Here is a 22,030-nt window from a genome sequence, read left to right as displayed (position 1 = left end):
TCTTTATTTCCTGAATTTGAATTTTGGCCTGTCTTTCTAGGTTGGGGAAGTTCTCTTGGATAATATCCTGAAGAGTTGGATATTAACTAACTTGGTTCCATTCTCACCGTCACTTTCAGGTGTACCAATCAAACGTGTATTTGTTCTTTTCACATAGTCTCATATTTCTTGGAGGCTTTTTTCATTTGTTTTTACTCTTTTTTCTCTAACCTTGTCTTCTCACTTTATTTTATTAATTTGATCTTCAATCACTGATATCCTTTCTTTCACTTCATCAAATCAGCTACTGAAGCTTGTGCATGCATCACGAAGTTCTCATGCCATGGTTTTCAGCTCCATCAGGTCATTTAAGGTTTTCTCTACACTTTTATTCTAGTTAGCCATTTGTCTAACCTTTTTTCAAGGTTTTTGGCTTTTTTGCGATGGGTTAGAATATGCTCCTTTAGCTCAGAGAAGTTCGTTATTACCGGCCTTCTGAAGCCTACTTCTGTCAACTCATCAAACTCATTCTCTGTCCAGTTTTGTTCCTTTGCTGGCAAGGAGCTGCGATACTTTGGAGGAGAAGAGGCACTCTATTTTTTTGAAGTTTCAGCTCCTCTTCCCTGGTTTCTCCTCATCTTTGTGGTTTTATCTACCTTTGGTCTTTGATGTTGGTGACCTACAGATGGGTCTTTGGTGTAGATGTCCTTTTTGTTGATGCTGATGCTATTCCTTTCTGTTTGTTAGTTTTCCTTCTAACAGTCAGGTCCCTCAGCTTCAGGACTGTTAGAGTTTGCTGGAGGTCCACTCCAGACCCTGTTTCCTGAGTATCACCAGCAGAGGCTGCAGAACAGCAAATATTGCTGCCTGATCCTTCCTCTGGAAGCTTCATCCCAGAGGGGTACCCGTCTGTTTGGGGTGTCTGTTGGACCCTGTTGGGAGGTGTTTGCTAGTCAGGCTACACGGGGGTCAGGGACCCACTTGAGGAGGCAGTCTGTCCATTCTTGGAGCTAGAACGCTGTGCTGAGAGAACCACTGGTCTCTTTAGAGCTTTCACATGGGGACGGTTAAGTCTGCAGAAGCTGCTGCCTTTTGTTCTACTATGCCCTGCCTGCAGAGGTGGAATCTATAGAGGCAGTAGGCCTTGTTGAGCTGAGGTGGGCTCCACCCAGTTCGTGCTTCCTGGCCTCTTTGTTTACACTGTGAGCTACTCAAGCGTCAGCAATGGCAGGCACCCCTCCCCACATCAAGCTGCTGCATCACAGGTGAATCTCAGCCTGCTGTGCTAGCAGTGAGCAAGGGTCCATGGGTGTGGCACCCATTGAGCCAAGCACAGGAGGGTATCTCCTGGTCTGCTGGTTGCTAAGACTGTGGGAAAAGTGCAGTATTTCATCAGGAGTGTACTGTTTCTCCAGGTACAGTCTGTCACTGCTTCCCTTGGCTAGGAAAGGAAATCCCTCGACCCCTTGCAGTTCCCAGGTGAGGCGATGTCCTGCCCTGCTTCAGCTCGCCCTCCATGAGCTGCACCCACTGTCCAACCAGTCCCAGTGAGATGAACCAGGTACCTCAGTTGGAAATGCAGAAATCACTCGTCTTTTGCGTCGATCTCACTGGGAGCTGCAGACCGGAGCTGTTCCTATTCGGCCATCTTGGAAGTGCTCTCCAAGATGTTTTCTTGAGATGCAAATAATTTGAATGCTCTTTCAAACACTGTGACAGAACAGCAAGGCCCACACTTTTCCTTCTTCCACTTTATCAGTTCAACTTAGCAGGGCCAGAATTCAAACTCATGTTCATAGAGATTTCATTTAATTTTCAGCAAAGAGCATTGCGTAAATCAATACATTCTTTCTTGTTTTTCACTGCCCCTTTGGAACTATATACAGGTGTGCTATGATTATGGAGGACTGAAATCAGCACACGATGTAGGAACTCTTGTTGGTCTGTACTGCTGTTTTTCTCTGTTTGCTTTTCTGATGGTAGATTATGTTAATGTTATCTTTCTTGTCTTTAATTTCTGAGTTGACACAAAGTAAACAATCTGACATTCCTTTAAGAAACAAACTATTCCTCTTTCTGAAAACACTGACATTTGACTTTCGTTTTAGGCAAATTTTTACTGTCTCTGCTTTTGGGAACTGCAGTAAATGGTTAAAAGTACCAGAAGAACTTGTCTTCTATAGCATTCCTGTTAGAACATTTCACAGAGACTAGAAATCTTTGTAGACAGTAGAGTGGAACAGAAAGAATGGGAAGTAGCTCTTTCTTGGCAGGGTTGCAGTATACTTTTTTCTGGAATTAGTAAGAATGACGAACTGTTACACAATGATGGGGAAGTTGTGAGTGGGTGACCCAGAGAGACATGATAGCTAAATTTCACTGGGATCCTGTTTCTCATTCTGTTTTCCTCCTTTGGCTGTGATCACTGCTGGATAAAACAACATAGCTGAGCAGATAGAAAACACTTTAAATCACTCTCCCTATCCTCACCTGGCCTTCAGTTCTGTCATTCAGCTCACTCACAATCTGTACTACATCATTTATTCATATTTCACAAAAAATAAAAATAACTTCACTGAAACTCTTCTCACCAAGTTCATTATTGACCTGCACTCTACAAATCCAGAAGAATCTTTACAATCTTTATTTTGTCTGATGTGTTAATATGATTTGACACATGGACGATTGTCTTGTAGCAGGATGAGCCATGGACAAAACCCCTCAGACACCGAGATAGTGAAGGGAGTGGCTTTAATCAGCTGGGAGCATCGGCAGGCTAGCGTCTTAAAATCTGAGCTCATCACGTGCTCAACTTTTGTCCCTTTTAAGAGCTCACAACTCTAAAGGGGTCCACGTGAGAGGGTCGTGTTCGATTGAGCAAGCCAGGGGGTACGTGACAGGGGCTGCAAGCACCGGTGGTTAGAGTGAAACAGAACAGAACGGGAGGTTTCACAGTGTCCTTCCGTACAATGTCTGGAATCTATAGACAACAACAGTTGCTAGGTCAGGGGTCGAATTTTAACTACCAGGCTTAGGTCAGGCAGGCCCTGGCCTGATTTCAGGTCTGGTTCCTTGGTTTCGGGTCTGGTTCCCAGGCGCCAGGCTACCTGCCTTTAGTTTCACTTCTCTTTCCTTTTCTGAGTATAAAACAATATAAAACAATATGAGAGGGTCTCTCTCTTCCCTCAGTTTCTGTTTTGAATATTTCTTTTTTTTGGCTATGGGGTCTCACCTCCTCCTGGATTTTCTTACATAGATCTGGCCATTCCTTCTATGTTTCTTTTGAAAAGAAAGATCCTGGTAGGTGATCTCTTTGACATCTTTGATTTTCAACTGCCATTGAAGACCAGCTGTTGTGATTTTCCTCGAGTTTTTGTTCCAGAAGAGGTTGCAGTGGGTGTTTACAGTGTGTCTTTCATGGGACACTTTTTTTTATCCTGGAAGGCAACTCAATGCCTAAGTGTCTGCCCCTTCACCAGGTGTTCCTCTCACAGGAAACTTTATTAAGCTAGCAGATGTTCTTGCACTCTTCTCTGACCTGTGTCCAGTTTATTCCTACCAAGATAGCCACTCTCTAAGAGAGCCCTGCCTGGGAGGAGTGTTCAGTTCAGGTGTATTGGTCAGGTGAGAAACAGAGGAGCCAACATAGCAAAACACATGAAATAACAGAAGCACTGTATTACTTACAGATCCCAGAGAGAAGGGAGCAGCAAGAAAAATTCTGAGGTCCAGTGTTCACTGTTTGAACTCTCTCAAAAAACAAAACAAAACAAACAAACAAACTCTACAACTGTGGAGCAAACATGTAAAGCTTTCTAAGTTTTGTGTCTGTCTCTACTTTTTTTCCTGCCTACTTTGAATCTGATAACTCTTCTATTGGTGTTGAGATAAAATGGATGGCTTATGGCACTCCAGCCAAGACTTTTTAAAAAGTCTTAAAAAGCTTTCAACTGAATGGCTTTACAAATTACAACAGCTTCATTGTAACCAACAACCTAAACACCTTTTGAAAATGTAAATATTTAGTTAGGCTCGTCTGACCAATGTATGCTCAGGGTGATGGAACAATTAGTTGAATAATTAATATTCTAAAAAAAAAAGAACTAGACAAACGTTTACAAAAAGTTAAGCTCTCAGATTAAACAGATCAAAATCTTGAGCTCAGAGAAATAATGTAAACTGTATCTGCCACAAAAATTGCTCTCTCTGCCACACAAGGACCAACAGACAAAGCAAAACAAACAAACAAACATAACTTCTAAAGCGCTTCCCCATCTGCATTGACTAGTCAACCAAACAAAAAGTGCCTCCTTGCATATGATTTGCAGGAATGCATCACTGCCTTTTGCTCTTTTTCTTTCTCCCCTTGAAAAGGTGTTTGTTTGTTTGTTTGTTTTGATTAGCTGGGGTGATAAGTCTCCCCTTCAACTTTTTTGTCAGCTCCCATAACTATTTTTCTCTAGTTCTAACTCTGCTATTATGGCCTGATGCTAAAATGTTTGTCTTTATATGAACACTCATTTACCTAAGACAATCTGAGTAAAATTTCTTAAGAGATTTCTGGCTGACTATATCAGATTTTACCATGTAAACACAATATATGACATAATACATGTACACATGGATAAACACACCTAAACACACATACATTCACACAAATGTATTATAGCTTTTATTTTAGAATTTTAGCCATGAGACAGTAAAACAAACTTACTGGTTTACAAAAGGCAGTTGGATTAAAAAACTGGTTATAGTGGCTCATGCATGTAGTCTCAGCTTCTGAGGAAGCTGAGATTAGCGTCTCCCTTGAGCCCAGTAGTTTGAGTCCAGTCTGGCCAACATAGTGAGATCCTTTCTCAAAAAAAAAAGCAGTTGGATCCAAATTATATTTTTGACAAAATGAGGCCTGTTCACATGGCTAAACATCACTTGTCCTAATTAAGTTAATGGGCCAAAATTGGGGGTAAAGCAGATTCCATAGCAGTTTGATTTTTAGCAGCCTACTTTTATGCTTTTTTTCAATTTTAAATAACTGTAGTGTTACATTTTTAATGTTTACATTTTAGCCAGAACTGGCTGAATTGTGTAAGAAAGCCAAAATCTCAAAGTTTTTCCCCAATTTGATTCCGTACTAGTGGTTTTTTTAATGTGTCTAAATTATTCCATGTATCCAGGATACTTCCCATACTGTCCTGAAAAGCCATGTATTCCCCTGCTCAAGATAATAGTTTTCTTGTTTACATTCCTCTATAATATGTGGTACACTCATAGCTTTGGACATCATTATTCCCACATCTGATTAAAATCAAGTGCCTTCTTCATCAGACTCAACCTCAAGGATATCTAAATGGGCTTCCCATAAGGAGAAGCAATCACAGTGAAGGAGTTTTTGTTTTAGTTTTAAATTTTTTTTTTAATTTTTTTAACTTTTTTGGTACCCAGCCTAATAAACAAAAAAGAATTTACATTTTATCAAGATAATTTTCCAATGTCATCTTTATCAGTTTTTTAAATTAGGAAAGCAGAACTTTGAGAATTTGTGTGGTACCAGTTTTCCAGGTACCATCTGTCTTGGCTTCCCTTGGCTAGGAAAGGGAATTCCCTGACCCCTTGTGCTTCCTGGGTGAGGTGATGCCCCGCCCTGCTTTGGTTCACAGTCTGTGGGCTGCACCCACTGTCCGACAAGCCCCAGTGAGATGAACCCACTACCTCAGTTGGAAATGCAGAAATCACCCATCTTCTGCATCACTCAAGCTGGGAGCTGTAGACTGGAGCTGTTCCTATTCAGCCATCTTGGAACGGGAACCCTGCTGCTTAGAAATTTCTTTCACCAGGTACCCTAAATCATCTCTCAAGTTCAAAGTTCCACAAATCTCTAGGGCAGGGGCAAAATGCCTCCAGTTTCTTTGCTAAAACATAACAAGAATTACCTTTACTCCAGATTCCAACAAGTTCCTCATCTCCATCCGAGACCTCAGCATGGACCTTATTGTCCATATTGCTATCAGCATTTTGGGAAAAGCCATTCAAAATGTCTCTAGGAGTTTCCAAACTTTCCCACATTTTTCTCTCTTCTTCTGAGCACTCCAAACAGTTTCAACCTCTGCTATTACACAGTTCCAAACTCACTTCTACATTTTTGAGTATCTTCTAAGCAATGCCCCACTCCACTGGCAGAAATTTACTATATTAGTCTGTTTTCATGCTGCTGTTAAACATATACCTGAGACTGGGAAGAAAAAGAGGTTTAATTGGACTTACAATTCCACATGGCTAGAGAGGCCCCAGAATCATGGTGGGAGGCAAAAGGCACTTCTTACATGGCAGTGGCAAGAGAAAAATTGGAAAAAGAAAAAGCAGAACCCCCGATAAACCTATCAGATCTCGTGAAACTTATTCACTATCATGAGAATAGCACAGGAATGACTGGTCCCCATGATTCAATTACCTCCCCCTGGGTCCATCCCATAACACGTAGGAATTCTGGAAGATACAATTCAAGTTGAGATTTGGGTGGGGACACAGCCAAACCATGTAAGATGGAAACTGTGAGTGAACTCTGCATCTTGAATTGAGGTATTAAAGTTCTCTTATTGGGACTGGCTGGGTGGAGAGCAAGCAACAACAGGGTGAAGCAAGATCCCACCCAGAAGCTGCACATGCAAAAGTAGTTCCCTCCCCCAGCCAAAGGAAACAGTGAGGGACTGTGCTTTCCCTCACTGAAAATGAAGTTTTTCCTACAGATCCTTGCAACTCGCAGATGAGGAAGTCCTCTCCTGAGCACATGCTACCAAAGCCTTGGATCCTAAGCACAAAGCTATGCAGAATCATGGCAGTTGCTCAGGTGGGTGGCCACTTTGAACAGGCACTGAGACACAGGAGTGTTAGCATACTCCAGCTCTCAGAAATCCCATGAGGAAGATATCTGTCCACTTTCATAAGGAGGGGGCTGAAGCCAGGGAGCCAAGTGGCCTTGCTTCCATAGAACTCCACAAGCCAAAACCCACTAGCTTGGAATCCTCCTCCAGCCAGACTACCAGCTAGAAACTGCCTTAGAAGACTGAGTTCCCCAGGGAGAGTGGCAGTTGCCACCATTGTGGCTCCAGTCAGCCACTTTCCCTCGCCACTGGCACCAGTGAGATGGGGAAGGACTCCGATCCACTCCTCCTCACTGGGTGGGGCCTCCCTGTGGGAACCTCAGCATCCCCAGCCAGTGATTTATGTACGGAACACTGGCAACTCTGAGGGGAGCCCCTAGGAAGAGGAGCAGCTGCAGTATTGTGGATCAATGATCTTAGTCTTTTCTGCTTGCTGGGTCTGGAGAGTCAGGGCAGCCCAGACAAGGGTGATTTCCCCAAGTTCAATACACCCATCCTGTCAAGGGTCAGACACACTGCTTATTTAAGTGGGTCTCTGACCCTGCTTTTCCTCTTTGAGTGAGACCTCCCAACAGGAGTCTCCAGAACACCTTGTACAGGAGCGTTCTGGCCTGCATCAGGCCAGTGCCCCTCTGGGACAGAGCTCCCACAAGAAGGAGCAGGCTGACATCATCACTGGTCTGCAGCCTTCACTGGCAATATCTCCAGGGACAGGAAGGACCCAGGTGAATAGGGGCTAGAGTAGATCGTGAGAAAACTGCAGCAGCTCTACAGAAGAGAGGCCTGACTGCTAAAGGAAAAACAAACAAAATGCAACAACATCAACAAAAAGACACCACAAAAACCCCTTCCAAAAATCAGCAACTTCAAAGATCAAAGGTAGGTAAACCCACAATGATGAAAAAGAATCATTGCAAAAATGATGAGAACTCAAAAAGCCAGAGTGCCTCTTCTCCTCCAAAAGGTAGTAACATGTCTCCAGCAAGAGTACAGAACTGGGCTGAGGCTGAGATGGATGAATTGACAGAAGTAGGATTCAGAAGATGGGTAATAATGAACTTTGCTGAGCTAAAGGATTATGTTCTAATGCACTGCAAAGAAGCTAAGAACCATGATAAACATTACAGGAGCTGTTAACCAGAATAACCAGTTTGGAGAGGAACATAAATCACCCAATGGAGCTGAAAAACACAACACGAGAACTTCATAATGCAAATACAAGTATCAATAGCTGAATAGACCAAGTGAAAGAAAGATATAAGAGCTTGAATACTGTCTTCCTGAAATAAGGCAGACAGACAAGATTAGAGAAAAAAGAAGGAAAAGGAATGAGCAAAAACTCTGAGAACTATGGAACTATGTTAAAAGACTGAAGCTACGAATGATAGGGGTACGTGAAAGAGATGGGGAAAACGGAACCAAGTTGGAAAACACACTTCAGGATATCATCCAGAAGAAATTCCCTAACCTAGCAACCAGGCTATCAATCAGATTCAGGAAATCCAGAGAAACTCAGTAAAATACTCCATGAGATCAACCCCGAGACACATAATCATCAGATTCTCCAAGAATGAAATGAAGGAAAAAATGTTAAGGCCAGCCAGAGAGAAGAGCCAGGTCACGTTACCTATAAAGGGAAGCTCATCAGACTAACAGCAGATCTCTCAGCAGAAACCCTACAAGCCAGCAGAGATTGGGGGCCAATTTTAACATTCTTAAAGAAAGAATTTTCAACCTAGAATTTAATACCCTGCCAAACTAAGCTTCATAAATGAAAGAGATATAAAATATTTTTCAGACAAGCAAATGCTGAGGGAATTTTTCACCACCAGGCCTGCTTTGCAAGCACTCCTGAAGGAAGCATTAAATATGGAAAAGAAACACTGTTATCGGCCACTACAGAAAACACACTGAAATATACAGATCAGTGACACTATGAAGCAAACACATAAACAAATCTGCAAAATAACCAACTAGCATCATGATGTCAAAATCAAATTTACACATAACAATATTAGCCTTAAATATAAAATGGCTAAATGCCCAAATTAAAAGACACAGAGTAGAAAGCTAAATAGAATCAAAATCCATTGGTGTGCTGTATTCAAGAGACCCATTGCAAATGCAAGGACACATATAGACTCAAAATAAAAGGATGGAGGAAAATTTACCAAGCAAATGGAAAACAGAAAAAAGCAGGGGTTGCAATCCTACTTTCTGACAAAATAGACTTTAAACCCACAAAGATCGAAAAAGACAAAAAAGGGCATTACATATTGGTAAAGGGGTCAATTCAACAAGAAAAGCTAACTATCCTAAATGTATATGCACCCAATGCAGGAGCACCCAGATTCATAAAGCAAGTTCTTAGTGACCTACAAAGAGACTTAGACTCCTACACAATAATGGTGGAAGACTTTAACACCACACTGTCAATATTAGACAGATTTTTGAGACAGAAAATTAACAAAGATATTCAGGACTTGAATTCAGCTCTGGACCACGTTGACCTGATAGATATCTACAGATCTTTCCACACCGAAACAACAGAATACATATTCTTCTTTGTGTCACTTACTCTAAAATTAATCACATAATTGGAAGTAAATCACTCCTCAGCAAATGCAAAATAACTGAAATCATAACAAACAGTCTCTCAGACCACAGTGCAATCAAATTAAAACTCAAGAGTAAGAAGCGCACTCAAAATTATACAACTACATGGAAATTGAACAACCTTCCTGAATGACTCCTGGGTAAATCATGAAATTAAGACAGAAATTAAGAAGTTCTTTGAAACCAATGAAAACAAAGAGACAATATACCAGAATCTCTGGGATGTAGCTAAAGCAGTGTTAAAAGAGAAATTTATAGCACTAAATGCTCACATCAAAAAACTAGAAAGATCTCAAATTTACACCCTAGCATCACAACTAAAAGTACTAGAGAACCAAGAGCAAGCAAAACTCAAAGCTAGCAGAAGACAAGAAATAACCAAGATCAGAGAGGAGCTGAAGGAGACTGACAAAAAAAACCAATGAATCCAGAAGATGATTTTTTGGAAAAAATTAATAAAATAGACTGCTAGCTAGACTAAGAAAGAAGAAAGGAGAGAAGAATCAAATAGATACAATAAAAAATGATAAAAGGGATATCACTGCTCACCCCACAGAAATACAACAACCATCAGAGAATATTTTAAACAGCTCTATGCAAATAAACTAGAAAATCTAGAACAAATGGATATATTCCTGTACATATACACCCTCCCAAGACTGAACCAGGAAGAATTTTTCCCTGGATAGACCAATAACAAGTTCCAAAATTGAGGCAGTAACAAATAGCCTACCAACAACACAACAAAAAGCCCAGGACCAGAAGGATTTACAGCTGAATTCTACCAGAAATACAAAGAGGAGCTGATACCATTCCTTCTGAAACTATTCCAAACAATTGGAAATGAGGAATTCCTCCATAACTCATTCTATGAGGCCAGAAGCATCCTGATAACAAAATCAGGCAGAGGTACAACAAAAAGGAAAACTTCAGGCCAATATTCCTGATGAACACTGATGCAAAAATTTTCAATAAAATACTGCAAACTGAATCCAGCAGCACATCAAAAAGCTTATCCGCCACAATCAAGTAGGCTTCATTTCCAGAATGAAAGGCTGGTTCAACATACATAAATCAATAAACATGATTTGTCACATAAACAGACCTAAAGACAAAAAGCACATGATTATCTCAATAGTCACAGAATAAGCCTTTGATAAAATTCAACATACTTTCATGTTAAAAACTCTCAACAAACTAGGTATCGAAGGAACATACCTCAAAATAATAAGAGCCGCTTATGGCAAATCCACAGCCAATATCATACTGAATGGGCAAAATCTGGAAGGGTTCCCCTTGAAAACCAGCACAGACAAGGATGCCCTCTCTCACCACACCTATTCAACATAGTTTTGGAAGTTTGGGCCAGGGCAATCAGGCAAGAGAAAGAAATAAAGAGTATTCAGATAGGAAGGGAGGAAGTCAAAATTTCTTTGTTTGCGGATGACATGATTGCATATCCAGAAAACCCCACTGTCTCAGCCCAAAAGCTTCCTAAGCTGATAAACAACTTCAGCAAAATCTCAGGATACAAAATCATTGTGCAGAATCACAAGTATTCCTATACACCAACAACAGCCAAGCAGAAAGCCAAATTATGAGTGAACTCCCATTCACAGTTGCTACAAAGATAACAAAATACCTAGGAATACAGGTAACAAGGGAAATGAAGGATCTTTTCAAGGAGAACTACAAATCTCTGCTCAAGGAAACCAGAGAGGACACAAACAAATGGAAAAATATTCCATGCTCATGGATAGGAAGAATCAGTATTGTGAAAATGGCCATACTGCCCAAAGTAATTTATCAATTCAATGCTATTCCCACTAAAGTACCATTGATATTCTTCACAGAATTAGAAAAAACTACTTTAAATTTCCTATGGAACTGAAAAAGAGCCTGTGTAGCCAAGACAATTCTAAGCAAAAAGAACAAAGCTGGAGGCATCACCATACAGGACTTCAAACTATACTATAAGGCTACAATAACCAAAACAGCATGATACTGGTACAAAAACAGACACATAGACCAATGGGACAGAATAGAGAACTCAGAAATAAGATCGCCCATCCACAACCACTTAATCTTTGACAAACCTGACCAAAACAAGCAATGGGGAAAGGATTCCCTATTTAACAAATGGTGCTGGGAAAACTGGCTATCCATCTGCAGAGAATTGAAACTGGACCCCTTCTTCACACCTTATACAAAAATTAACTTAAGATGGATTAAAGACTTAAATGTAAAACCCAAAACTGTAAAAACCCTAGAAGAAAATCTAGGCAATACAATTCAGGACATAAGCATGAGCAAAGATTTCATGATGAAATCACCAAAAGCAATTGCAACAAAAGCAAAAATTGACAAATGGGATCTAACTAAACTAAAGAACTTCTGTAGAGCAAAACAGATTATCATCAGAGTGAACAGGCAACCTACAGAGTGGGAGAAATCTGCAATTTAGCCATCTGATAAAGGTCTAATATCCAGAATCTACAAGGAACTCAAACAAATTTACAAGAAAAAAAACATTAAAAAGTGGGCAAAGGACATGAACAGACGCTTCTCAAAAGAAGACATTCATGCAGCCAACAAACATATGAAAAAAAGCTCAACATCACTATCATTAGACAAATGCAAATCAAAACCACAATGAGATACTGTCTCATGCCAGTCAGAATGGCCATTATTAGAAAGTCAAGAACAACAGATCCTGGTGAGGTTGTGGAGTAATAGGAACACTTTTACACTGTTGGTGGGAATGCAAATTAGTTCAACCATTGTGGAAGATGGTGTGGTGATTCCTCAAAGATCTAGAACCAGAAATACCATTTGACCCAGCAATCCCATTACTGATTATATACCCAAAGGAATATAAATTATTCTTTTACAAAGATACATGCACATGTATGTTCATTGCAACACTATTCACAATAATAACATGGAATCAACCCAAATGCCCATTAACGATAGATTGGATAAATAAAATGTGGTACATATACACCATGGAACACCATACAGCCCTAAAAAGGAAAGAGATCATGTCCTTTGCAGGGACATGGATGAAGCTGGAAGCCATTATCCTCAGCAAACTAATGCAAGAACAGAAAACCAAACATCGCATGTTCTCATTTATAAGTGGGAGCTGAACAATGAGATCACATGGACACAGGGATGGGAGCAACATACACTGGGGCCTGTCAGGTGGTGGGGTGGGGGCAGGGAGAGTATTAGGAAAAACAGCTAATGCATGCTGGGCTTAATACCTAGGTGATGGGTTGACAGGTGCGCAACCACTATGGCATATGTCTACTTATGTAACAAACCTGCACATCCTGCACATATACCCCAGAACAAAAAATAAAAATTTGAGGTAAAAAAGGAAAGTGATAATGAAGATTAGAGCAGGAATAAATGAAATTGAAATAAAGAAAACAATATAAAAGATTAATGAAACAAAATTTGCTGTTTTGTTCTCACTCAGAGGTGGGAATTGAACAATGAGAACACTTGGACACACGAAGGGGAACATCACACACCTGTTGTTGTGGGATTTGGGGAGCCTGTTGTGGGATTTGGGGAGAGGGGAGGGATAGCATTAGGAGATATACCTAATGTAAATGATGAGTTAATGGGTGCAGCACACCAACATGGCGCATGTATACATATGTAACAAACCTGCGCGTTGTGCACATGTACCCTAGAACTCAAAGTAAAATAAAAACAAAAACCAAAAAGAAAATTTAAACACAATTCATAAACCTTTAAACAGACTAAGGAAAAAAGAAAGAAGATCAAAATAAAATAAGAAATGAAAAAGCAGACATTACAACCAATACTGCAGGAATTCAAAGTGTCATTAGTGGCTACTATAAGCAACCAAATGCAAAGGGATGGAAAATCTAGAAGAAAGGGACAAATTCCTACACACATACAATCTAGCAATATTATACCAGGAAGGAATCCAAAATCTGAAAAGTCCAATAACAAGTAATGGGATTGAAGCCATAATAAAAAGTCTTCCCCTAAAGAGAAGCCCAGAATCTGATGGCTTCACTGCTGAATTGTACCAAACATTTGAAGAACTAATACCAATTCTACTCAAACTATTCTGAAAAATAGAGGAGGAGAGAATACTTCCAAACTAATTATATGAGGCCAGTATTACCCTGATACAAAAACCAGACAAAGGCACATCATAAAAAGAAAGCTACAGGCCAATATCACTAATGAATATTGATGGAACAATTCTCAGCAAAATACTAGCAAATGGAATTTAATAATATGTTAGAAAGATCATTCATCATGACCACGTGGGTTTTATCTCTTGAATGAAAGGATGGTTAGGCATATGCAAATCGATGTGATACACCATATCAACAGAATAAAGGATAAAAACCATATGACCATTTCAATTGATGCTGAAAAAGCATTCGATAAAATTCAACATCCTTTATGACAAAAACTCTCAAAAAACTGGTTACAGAAGAACCATATCTCAACATAATGAAAGCCATATTTGACAGACCCACAGCTAGTATCATACTGAATGGTGAAAAACTGAAAGCCTTTCATCTGTAATCTGGAAGACGACAAGGATGCCCACTGTCACCACTATTATTTGACATAGTACGGGAAGTCCTAGCTAGAGCAATCAAACAAGAGAAAGATACAAAGGTATCCAAATTGGAAAGAGGAAGTCAAATCATTCTTGTTTGCAGGTGATATAGTCTTATATTTGGAAATACCTATAGACTCCACCAAAAATATTAGAACTGATAAACAAATCCAGTAAAGTTGCAGGATATGAAATCAACATATAAAAATCAGTAACATTTCTATATGCCAACTGTAAACAATCCAAAAAAGAAATAAAAAAGTAATCTCATTTACAGTAGCCACAAATAAAATTAAATACCTAGGAACTAACTTAACCAAAGGAGTGAAAGATCTTTATAATGAAAACTATAAAACAGTGATGAAAGAAATTGAAGAGAACACCAAAAAATGGGAAGATATTTCAGGTTCATGGATGGGAAGAATCAATATTGCTAAAATTCCACACTACCCAAAGCAATCTATATATTCAATGCAATCCACATCAAGATAACAATGGCATTCTTTACAGAAATAGAAACATATTCTAAAATTTATATGGAACTACAAAAGAGCCAGAATAGCCAAAGCTATCCTAAGCAAAAAGAATAAAACTGGAGGAATCACATTACCTGACTTCAAATTATATTACAGAGCTGTAGTAACCAAAACAGCATCACACTGGCATGAAAACAAACACAAAGACCAATGGAACAGAAAAGAGAACCCAGAAACAAATCCAAACACCTACAGTGAACTCATTTTTGACAAAGGTACCAAGAACATACACTAGGGAAAACTGTCCTTTCAATAAATGGTGCTAAGAAAGCTGGATATTCGTATCCAGAAGAATGAAACTAGCCCCCCATCTCTCACCATATACAAAAATTAAATCAAAAAGTACTAAAGACTTAAATCTAAGACCTCAAACTATAAAACTGCCATAAGAAAACATTAGGGAAAATCTTCAGGACATTGGTCTGGGCAAAACTTTATTGAGCAATACCCCACAAGCACAGTCAACCAAAGGATAAATAGACAAATGGGATCACATCAAGTTAAAAAGCTTCTGCACAGTAAAGAAAACAATCAACAAAGTGAAGAGAAAACCCACAAAATGGGAGAATATATTTACTACTTATCTGACAGGGGATTAATTACCAGAATATATAAGGAGTTTAAACAGCTGTATAGGAAAAAATCTAGTAATCTGATCAAAAAATGGGCAAAAGATTTGTAGACATTTTTCAGGAAACATACACAAGGCAAACAGGCAGATGAAAAGGTGTTCAACATCATTGATCATAAGAGAAAGCAAATCAAAACTACAATGAGATATCATCTCACACCAGTTAAAAAGGCTTACATAAAAAAAAACAGGCAATAAATGCTGATGAGAAAGTGGAGAAAAGGGAACACTCCTACATTGTTGGTGGGAATGTACGTTAGTACAACCAGTATGGAGAACAGTTTGGAGGTTTCTCACAAAATGAAAAATTGCGCTACCATATGATCCAGCAATCCCACTGCTTTTGGGCACACATCCAAAAGAAAGAAAATCAGCATAACGAAGAGGTATTTGCACTCCCATGTTTGTTGCAGTACTGTCCACAATAGCTAAGATTTGAAAGCAACTTAAGTGGCCCTCAGCAGATTAATGGATAGAGAAAATTGGTACATATACATAATGGAGTACTATTCTGCCATGATTCTGTACTTTGCAACAACATGGATGGAACTGAAGATCATTATGCTAAGTGAAATAACCCAGGCACAGAAAAGCAAACATGTTCTCACTTGTTTGTGGGAACTAAGAGTCAAAACAATTGAAATCATGGATATAGAGAGTAGAAGGATGGTTACCAGAGGCTGAGAAGAGTAGTGGGGAGCTGGGGGTAAGGTGGGGATGGTTAATAGGTATGAAAAAAGTTAGAAAGAATGAATAAGACATACTATTTGATAGCACAAGAGGGTGCTGATAGTCAATAATAACTTAATTGTACATTTTAAAATAACTAAAAGTGTGTAATTGGATTGCTTGTAATACAAAATATAAATGTTTGAGGGGATGAATACTCCATTCTCCATGATGTGATTATTACACATTGCATGCCTGTATCAAAACATGCCATGTGCCTCACAAACATATATGCCTACTATGCACCCACAAAAATTTAAAAAAATTTTAAAAGATCTTATATAAAATTAAAAAATAAAGCATTGATTATTTGCTTAAATATTTTGTTTTCCATATTTAAGGAAATTTTCTCTTTTAAGCTATGTATAGTTTACAATATAAACAAAGCAATTTGGTAAAGTATACTTTTATGAACAAAGATAAAAGCATTTGCTTTTTCTCCCTACCTGATCTCTCTAAAATTTGGAAACTATTCATAAGTGTTTTTATTTGTATAACAATTAGGTTAGTTGAATAAGTCCAATAATAATCTGCCTTCTCTTTATAGCAGGATACAGTTGGAAACATTGATTATATTACCAAGGATTTGACTAAAATATCATATTTGAAAATGTGCATAGAATGCCTGACTTCAGTGATTCTCAGCCTTACAGTGAGTGAGTAAAAATGGTCACTTCCTGGAAGGGCCAGGAACCTTAAAATTGTAGGCAAAATGTAGACTCAGCCTTGGTTTACCTTCCTAGCCTAAAGAGTTATTTAAATCTGAGATTCCTATATGGTATTAGGGAAAGTTATGTTTCTAAAGAAAAGCTATAATATACTTATTATTGGATTGTATCTCTGTGCATTGTTTTTGAGTTCTTGTTGTTTAACTATGGACTAGACTAGATCCTGAATTCTTTTAGATTCCTCCAATCCAGCCTTCTTTTTCTTTTTTCTTTTCTTTTCTTTTCCTTTCTTTCTTTCTTTCTCTTTCTTTCTTCTTTCTTTCTTTTTTTTTTTTTTTTTTTGAGACAGAGTTTTGCGCTTGTTGCCTTGGCTGGAGTGCAATGGCACCATGTCAGCTCACTGCAATCTCTGCCTCCCAGGTTCAAGCCATTCTCCTGCCTCAGCCTCCAAAGTAGCCGGGATTACAGGCATGTGCCACCACCCAGCTAATTTTGTGTTTTTAGTAGAGACACGGTTTCACCATGTTGGTCAGACTGGTCTTGAATTCCTGACCTCAAGTGATCCACCTGCCTCCGCCTCCCAAGGTGCTGGGATCACAGATATGAGCTGCCACATCCGGCCCAATCCAGCTTTCTTCCATGGAATTGCTAAAAACAAGAACTGCTCTCTTCCTGAACTCCTATAAGCTGAAACTAGATGAATTTTAAGGAATAAGTCTCATGCTTGATGCTTTGGTCACAAGAAAGTTACCAAACCACCCAATTCCATAATTCCACCTACAAACCAGGATGAGAAGTTGATGTTTCCATGCTGTAGATAGCTTTTCTGAAGGTTTCACAATAAGACTGTATGTCATAATGAGACTCTTACCGCTCTTAATGCCCACTTTTTTACTTGCGAAGATAATGGTTACTTGATTTATGCAATTCGTTGTTCTTAGCCTGGGTTCATGGCTCAAAACCATCATGCAAACTTGGATTGTCATATTAGTATGAATTTTACTTTGTATTTTCCCTTTTAAAACTTCTTATCTGTTACTTGTTATTTTTTTTTCAGAAGTACAATTCCTGGCAAAATTATACTGGCCTAACACTTCGAGATTATAACAAAAAACTATGGAATAGACAAAATTAAACTATGTAATGAACACCATCCAGGTAGAAAGCCTGAGAGTCGCTTTCTTCAAAACTCCCTTCTTGCTCTAATGTTACTAAAAGGGTTTTGAAACGGACTGTTAGCCTCCATTTACTCCCTCCAGTGTGAGATTAGACCAGCAACCTAGAACAGGTTCATCCCAGCACTGAGGGACGTCAAAACCTAACTATGAGATGATTGATCAATTATGCTTTTGGAGAAAGATCTTTTTATTTTATTTTATTTTATTATTATTATACTTTATGTTTTAGGGTACATGTGCACGATGTGCAGGTTAGTTACATATGTATACATGTGCCATGCTGGTGTGCTGCACCCATTAACTTGCCATTTAGCATTAGGTATATCTCCTAAAGCTATCCCTCCCCACTCCCCCCACCCCACAACAGTCCCCAGAGTGTGATGTTCCCCTTCCTGTGTCCATGTGTTCTCATTGTTCAATTCCCACCTATGAGTGAGAATATGCAGTGTTTGGTTTTTTGTTCTTGTGATAGTTTACTGAGAATGATGATTTCCAGTTTCATCCATGTCCCTACAAAGGACATGAACTCATCATTTTTTATGGCGGCATAGTATTCCATGGTGTATATGTGCCACATTTTCTTAATCCAGACGCCCTCCCAAGACTAAACCAGGAAGAAGTTGACTCTCTGAATAGACCAATAACAAGCTCTGAAATTGTGGCAATAATCAATAGCTTACCAACCAAAAAGAGTCCAGGACCAGATGGATTCACAGCCGAATTCTTCCAGAGGTACAAGGAGGAACTGGTACCATTCCTTCTGAAACTATGCCAATCAATAGAAAAAGAGGGAATCCTCCCTAACTCATTTTATGAGGCCAGCATCATCCTGATACCAAAGCCGGGCAGAGACACAACCAAAAAAGAGAATTTTAGACCAATATCCTTGATGAACATTGATGCAAAAATCCTCAATAAAATACTGGCAAACCGAATCCAGCAGCACATCAAAAAGCTTATCCACCATGATCAAGTGGACTTCATCCCTGGGAGAAAGATCTTGATGAAAAGGGGAAAATGAGAAAGTTCTCAGAATCCAAATGGAGTCACTAGTGTTTTGTTTGTTTGTTTCTTCAAAAAAAAAAAAAAAAAAAAAAGCGAAAACCAAACCAAAACAGAACAAACCCTGACAAATAGAGCTGGGAAGGCTGTGAAGAGAGGGTTCTCATGCATAAATGCCTGATAACAAAAATTATCACAAAAAACTGCAAAAAACACAAGGCCATCACATCCATACACACACAAAAATACTTCTGCAAGGACATCTGTCCAGCCATTTCCTGTCTAACCTTGAATTCGTATCACCCCATTATTGATCTTTGTAGCCAAGAATAATTATATCAAAATAATCAGGTAATCCTCCTCATTTTTTCTTTAAAAACCTTCGTCTTTCTTCCCTGAACATGCACAAGTTTACGATGGCACATGTATTCTCATTGCAATGCCCTATTCCTGAATAAATATCATTTTCTTCTAGAAAGCCTCTGTTTGTTATTTAGGTTGACACACATATGCATTTATTTTTTGTTTCTTCTACTTTTGGATTTCAAGTGGACATAATTGAATCAATGATAAGCCTTGGGAAATGGAATATTATTATTGGTACATGTATATACTTTATTTGGCTAGTTAGGCAGTCATTTATTCCAGTAATAATTAAACACTGGTGAGTCCACCTCTACATCCCATCATTTCTACCAAATCTCATTGTCACTAAACACTATATGACCCTTCTATAAGGCATTATTACATATACTTTTGCCCTTTTGTGAGCTCTCTTTTATACCATAGTCAGAGTCATCATTGAAAACAGAAATTCGATTATATCAGTACTCTGCTTGCCACCCTTCAGGGTCTTCCTTATTACTCTATGTTCTATTTCCATAAATATTTTTGGGAAAGCAAGACTCCCAGTCATAAATCACCCATTCATCTGTAGAGATAGTCAAGGCAGCAAGTAAAGCATAAGTAGATCAAATAAAACAAACTCCTGGAATGGAACTTGACACAAACTTTGTCACAAGGCACAAACAAAACAGAAATCCAATTACTAGAACCAGGCAAAAAAATCAGAATATGATGAAATCAAAACTATTAGTCAATAAGCAGCCCACAATGAACGAATTATATGCAATATGCATATGCCATATTATGCCAATGTGCACATTTTGTATGTTCCTTGTAAATGACTGAGTTTCCAAATGCATAGCTTAAAATTTTATTCAACATACTAGAATAGTAAGGGGGAAATAATCTGAGATAAGAACAAAATTGAGTTAATTAAAGAGTAAGAGGAGTCAGGGCTGGGCGCGGTGGCTCACGCCTGTAATCCCCCAACTTTGGGAGGCCGAGGCAAGCAGATCACTTGAGGTCAGGAGTTTGAGACCTGCCTGGCCAACATGGTGAAACCTCCTCTCTACTAAAAATACAAAAGTTAGCTGGGCGTGGTGGCACACGCCTGTAATCCCAGCTACTCAGAGGCTGAGGCAAGAGAATCACTTGAACCGGGAGGCAGAGGTTGCAGTGAGCCAAGATCATGCCACTGCACTCCACCCTGGGCGACAGAGAGAGACTGTGTCTCAAATAATAATAATAAAAATAAAATAAAGAAATGCAGCCTTAAAAAATGTTTTTTGTATCCTGCAAATTTACCGAGTTCATTTATTAGTTCTAACAGCTTTTTTTCTTTTTTGGTAAACTCTCTAGAGTTTACTGTATATAAGAAAAAAAGAAAATAATAATAATGTTATTCAGTGATTGGTTGAACCTAAGGAAAAAAAGTTGAACTTGAGTTTGCTCAGCATTCTAAAGAGGCTATATATTGGACAAATTAAGAAGACAGCACACATTCTGTCTTGTTGGGTGGTAGAAAACTGAGTAAGAAAAAGGCATGGGCTTGTCCCAGAATTTACATAATAATACCATACACCTGCAATTTATATGTAGAGATTTTCAACGCAGCAATACAGAAACTTATTTCACTATTAAAAACCTATCTGACTTTGACACAATTAGTGACTTTATTCCGAAAAGGGACACGATGAGATTACTAACAAGCCTCAAATCTATTCCAAAATTCAGAACAAGTTTCAAAATCTGATACCATTCCCTTTATTTATTCCTCTTCTTTTTCTCATTCCCCATGAATATGCCCACATAAAAATGTCACAGATTTCTGAGTAAATCATCTGCTAACCTACAGGTCCACTCAACATTTTTGTGTCTTCAGCTTCCCCCAAGCCTGGCCCTTTTTGGAGGGTTTGACTTCACAATTGTTGTAAACCTTAAAGATTGAGCTGCTGGTGGACTTCTCTCTTTCTTTTGTCCTCCACCAATCATAGCTCACAAAGATTTTTAAAAACATCTTTATTGGAGCATAGTTAATATACAATAAGCTGCACATATTTAAAGTGTTCAATTAGTTTAGTTTTGACGTATGTGTATACCTGTGAAATTATCAACACAATCAAGACAATGAACATATCAATTACTCCAAAAAACTTCATCATGATTACCCCTCATTGTGATTCTTTCCTTGCACTCCTTCCCATCCATCTCTAAGCAACCACTGCATCTAGTCACAGTCGATTAATTTTCACTTTCCAGAATTCTATATAAATAGAATCATGCGGTATAAGATTTGTAAGAATATACTGTCCAACACTGCTATTGAAATTAACCTATTTTCTGTTTTTACAGCACCAATAACAATTAGCTTTTAACTTTATCTTTTGCCATTATCTAGACTTGCACACTTAATCACAACATTTTACAAGAGTAAAATTTCACAGTCTCTTTCACTGTGTCATAAAATACCGTAAGAAGGAATCAATTTGGCTTCCCCAATACCAAATCTGTATTAGTCAGGGTCCTTCAGAGAGGCAGATCCAGTAAGACATATATATATATAGACATTGAGAGAGAATTTATTAGGGGAATTGGCTTGCATAATTTTGGTGGCTGAGAAGTCCCATGATAGGCTTTCTGTAAGCTGAAGACCATGGGATGACTGTAGCATGACTCAGCCCAAGTCCAAAGGCCTGAGCACCAGGGGAGCCCATGGTGTAACTTCTCAGTCTGAGACCAAAAGTCTTAGCATTCTGGAGCCACTCCAGATGTAAGTGCTGAAGTCGAAAGGCCAGTGAGCCTGCAGTTCTGCTGTCCAAAGTAGCACAAGAAAAGTCTGTCCCAGCTCTC

The 22,030-nt window shown here is 38.8% G+C and overlaps 1 protein-coding gene across 1 annotated transcript in view; it reads left to right on the top strand.

The window, feature by feature from the left end:
• The window catches only part of CD163 (CD163 molecule), a 144,596-nt gene that overhangs the window by 81,117 nt on the left and 41,449 nt on the right, over nt 1-22,030 (top strand). The window contains exons 5-6 of the mRNA XM_063693794.1: nt 6,723-6,823; nt 16,535-16,643. Coding sequence (XP_063549864.1) covers nt 6,740-6,823; nt 16,535-16,643 — 193 coding nt within the window. The 5' untranslated portion in view covers nt 6,723-6,739. The remainder of the gene's footprint in view (nt 1-6,722; nt 6,824-16,534; nt 16,644-22,030) is intronic.

The sequence above is a fragment of the Gorilla gorilla genome, chromosome 10, assembly GCF_029281585.2.
Source record: "Gorilla gorilla gorilla isolate KB3781 chromosome 10, NHGRI_mGorGor1-v2.1_pri, whole genome shotgun sequence".
Taxonomy (NCBI): domain Eukaryota; kingdom Metazoa; phylum Chordata; class Mammalia; order Primates; family Hominidae; genus Gorilla; species Gorilla gorilla.
This window is presented reverse-complemented; position numbering and strand designations above follow the sequence as displayed.